The sequence below is a fragment of the Adiantum capillus-veneris genome, chromosome 29 (assembly GCF_014529385.1).
Source record: "Adiantum capillus-veneris isolate H3 chromosome 29, ASM1452938v2, whole genome shotgun sequence".
NCBI classification, from domain to species: Eukaryota; Viridiplantae; Streptophyta; class Polypodiopsida; order Polypodiales; family Pteridaceae; genus Adiantum; species Adiantum capillus-veneris.
Genome location: NC_140959.1, coordinates 17,938,172 through 17,941,535, shown reverse-complemented (window position 1 = coordinate 17,941,535; position 3,364 = coordinate 17,938,172). Strand labels below are relative to the sequence as shown.

The window sequence follows — 3,364 nt, the reverse complement described above, 5'->3', positions numbered from 1 at the left end:
CAAAGGCAATTTGACACATGTTGTTAGTGGTTGCATTTAGTTCTTTTTAAAGACAAATGTCTGTATAAGAAAGATTAAAGCTTCTGAACATAAAATTTCAATGCTAGAAAAAAGCCTAGATTTAGTGTAATCCCACCTACAATTTTGGAGACTTGCCTATAAATTTTTAATTTAAAGGCTAGAAAACCTACATAATTTAGGGAAATTTAGTGTAGAAACCTTCAAATATAGTCAGTTTACCTCTAATATTTCTCATATGTAGGTTTTTAATAAGTTTCTCGGGAAAGTAAAAAAGGAAAAAGTGTACCACCTAGCCATGCTTATTAAGACCAACTGTGTTTCCTAACATTTGAGAAGCCAAAGAACACCTTCATAAGCCAAACTCACCATATGTACACTGTACAGAATCCCATGGAAGCTAACAGCTACCTCACACTTGGAACTTGTTTATCGATTGATGGGGGGAATGAGGTTCTTGACAGGCAAAAAATAATATCTAACTACTCTTGAAATTTGCGGCGTAGCCTGAAGGCGGGACGATTGGCATGTGGGTTACTTGAGCCACTTGAGGAGCTGTTGCATGATCCCAACACAAAGGTGAGGCCCTGGTGCAGAGAGGACAAGTCTACATGGGATAATGACACATGCCCCTCCAGCATTTGCACAACCTTTCTCATTGGAGGTCTCCACTCAAGCCTCTCCAACACACACCAGAATGATGTTTTCAGCACACGCAGCAACAGAGCTGAGCCCGTTCCTCGTCATCCTCAAGCTCGGCATTTGTCAACTCATCAATTGAAACTCCCTCATGCATGTTGAAGCTCTCACACATGTCCCTAAAATTGGACCCTAGCTCACTATCCAACGTTACATTGCTTGCAAGAAGCTTATTCGACACCAAGTATGAATATGCCCACTCTAGGTAAAATGGCGCTTCGGTTTTGCAAATGTTGAGATTCTTCCGACTGCTCACAAGCTCCATGAGGATCATACCGAAGCTGAAAACATCACACTTCACATTGATGGTCCCCTCTTTCAGCCATTCCAGAGCAAGGTAGCCTGGGGTGGCCCTCATTGTGGTCATCACATGGGTCTCCTCTCTCTCCATGCGTCTGGACATCCCAAAATCCGCAACTTTGGTGACAAAACCCTCATCCAGTAGTATGTGGATGTTTTGAGGCTTGATATCAAGGTGAATTATGCGCTTTTCACATTCTTCGTGCAAGTATGCCAGCCCCTTTTCCACACCTACCACGATCACAAATTGTAATCCCCATTTTAACCTGGCTACTCCATGCTCATTTGCTTTATCCCCACATTCTAGGGTGCCCATAGGACTTGATGATGCAAAGATCCACTGATCCCATGATCCATTTTCCATGTATTTGTATACCAAGAGCCTTCTCTTTGCCCCTTCTGCCCAATAGCCAATCAATTGCAACAGATTATAATGATGTATTCCACCCATAATTGCCAGCTCTGTCATTAGGAAAATTTGGACTTCATTTAGAGGGCCATATGAAAGAGAGAAAATAGAGCGCGTCCAATGAGCTTCAGGGCTACGTTACGTAGGAAAATATGTGGAAAGACTCAAGAAATAGGAAAATAATTTAAAAACTTTCACAAATCTAGGATTGTAGCATCGTAACTTCTTTGCTTTTACCGAGCTGTTAGGTGCATGTGTGGTTCCACTGCTAATATTCTCTTATGGTCATTAACGTACTGGAGGGTGGCCATTAAGCTCGCACAAGATATTGGAATTGTAAAACACTTTCCCTCCATTAGGATACTTTCAAAGTGAATCTTCCTCCAATAAAGCTTTTCTCTCAGAGCTATGGCTTCCATGTCTTCCCGCCCAAGAAGCTCTAGGTGTTTATGGTCTCTCACACCAACTAGCAACACCTGCACTTTGCCTAGAAGGCCAAGTAGTAGCATAACATCAATTACAATATCAACTTCATTAAGTGCAGAGAACCAATGGGTTGGACAAAGGATAAGAAAAGGTTCATGGGTCCTAATGCAACCAAGAAGAGCCAAGAGGTCTAGTGCTATCAATGTTTACCGCTCAGCATGGAAGGCCAGAGTGTTGGATTTCAAAGTTGAAATCGGCAAAAGATCTATAAAGGAATTTCTTGTTCAGCATGTAAGCAAACGGTGGAAATGTGTCAGATATACATCAACCACGTTGCAATTGTAAGTATTCTTCACATCTCAATTGCATTTGATTTGTCATTTCACTTATTGATACTCTCAGTTTAACTTTTGTTATATATTTTGCAATGTTTATCCCTCTTCTTATGAGCAATGGATCCATTATTCACATCTCAACTACATTAGATTTGTCATTTTCACTTATTGATACTCTTAGTTTAACTCTTGTTATATATTTTGCAGATTTTTATCCCTCTTCTTATGAGCAATGGGAGCCTGTGGAGTGAATAATAGGCCTCTTCCTTGTCGTTCATACCCACATTGGTTCTCTACAGTATTCAGGAGAACCATCAAAAGCTTGGCTGATGAAGGAATATGTTTCTATGTTTCTATGACCACTTCTACCAACTCTGCCCAGGGAATAAGAATGTCATGTTGGTGAAAGTGCCTCTACCTACCGATTGGAACACCGTGGACTGGTCAGTTCCTGAGGGAAAAATGGTGGAGTCAATGCGAAGTAAGCTCTACAAGGATATACAGAGGTCTCTACTATTGAGCTATATATAGAGACACTATATATATCTCAGACACTATATATAGCTCAGACACTATATATAGCTCAACATCTACGTAGCTCTATTCCCACCAAACTGGTTAGAATTGCAAACTTTTATCTTGCTGCACTGTTCATAGAGTTGTTTCATAACTACAATATACGTGTTATGAAAACTATGTTCATGTGCAAGCCATTTCAACAGTCATCCTGTGACAAACTTGTTGACAGAGGATGGTATGTAAAGGAAGAGATTGGCATACGATGTGAGGTCATGCTAGACACTCTAGTTGTCAAGTACATGATTGCAAGCCAATCACTGTTAGTCTCCTTTTGGTATACGCGATCACAAATGCTCAGAGGTAAGTACATTCCTATGGACCAGGTTTCTGCAGGTTTGGAAGACAATCCTGTTGTGGATGTGGAAGTGTTTGATAAAGAGCATGGCCTAATGTTGGTGGTTACAATAAGGGAGCTATGCAGTCTTTTGCAGTTGTGGCACGACATAATTGAAGAGTCAATGGACAGGGACCTTTCATATTTTTTCTTTTTCCTAGCTGGCCGTAAGCTGATACGGCGTAGGGAGAAAGATATTTTGTGCAAAGAGTTGGATGGTCGGGTTGAAATAGTGTCAATGTAATAGAGATTCTTGTGAACCCA

General features: G+C 40.8%; 1 protein-coding gene across 1 annotated transcript; it reads right to left on the bottom strand.

Annotated features, from left to right (window-relative positions):
• Positions 1 to 724: 724 nt before the first annotated feature.
• LOC147418843 (G-type lectin S-receptor-like serine/threonine-protein kinase At5g24080) lies at positions 725 to 1,468 on the bottom strand. The gene has a single exon (XM_086505509.1). It carries the CDS (start codon positions 1,466 to 1,468, stop codon positions 725 to 727), a length of 744 nt encoding a protein of 247 aa, XP_086361635.1.
• Positions 1,469 to 3,364: the final 1,896 nt, after the last annotated feature.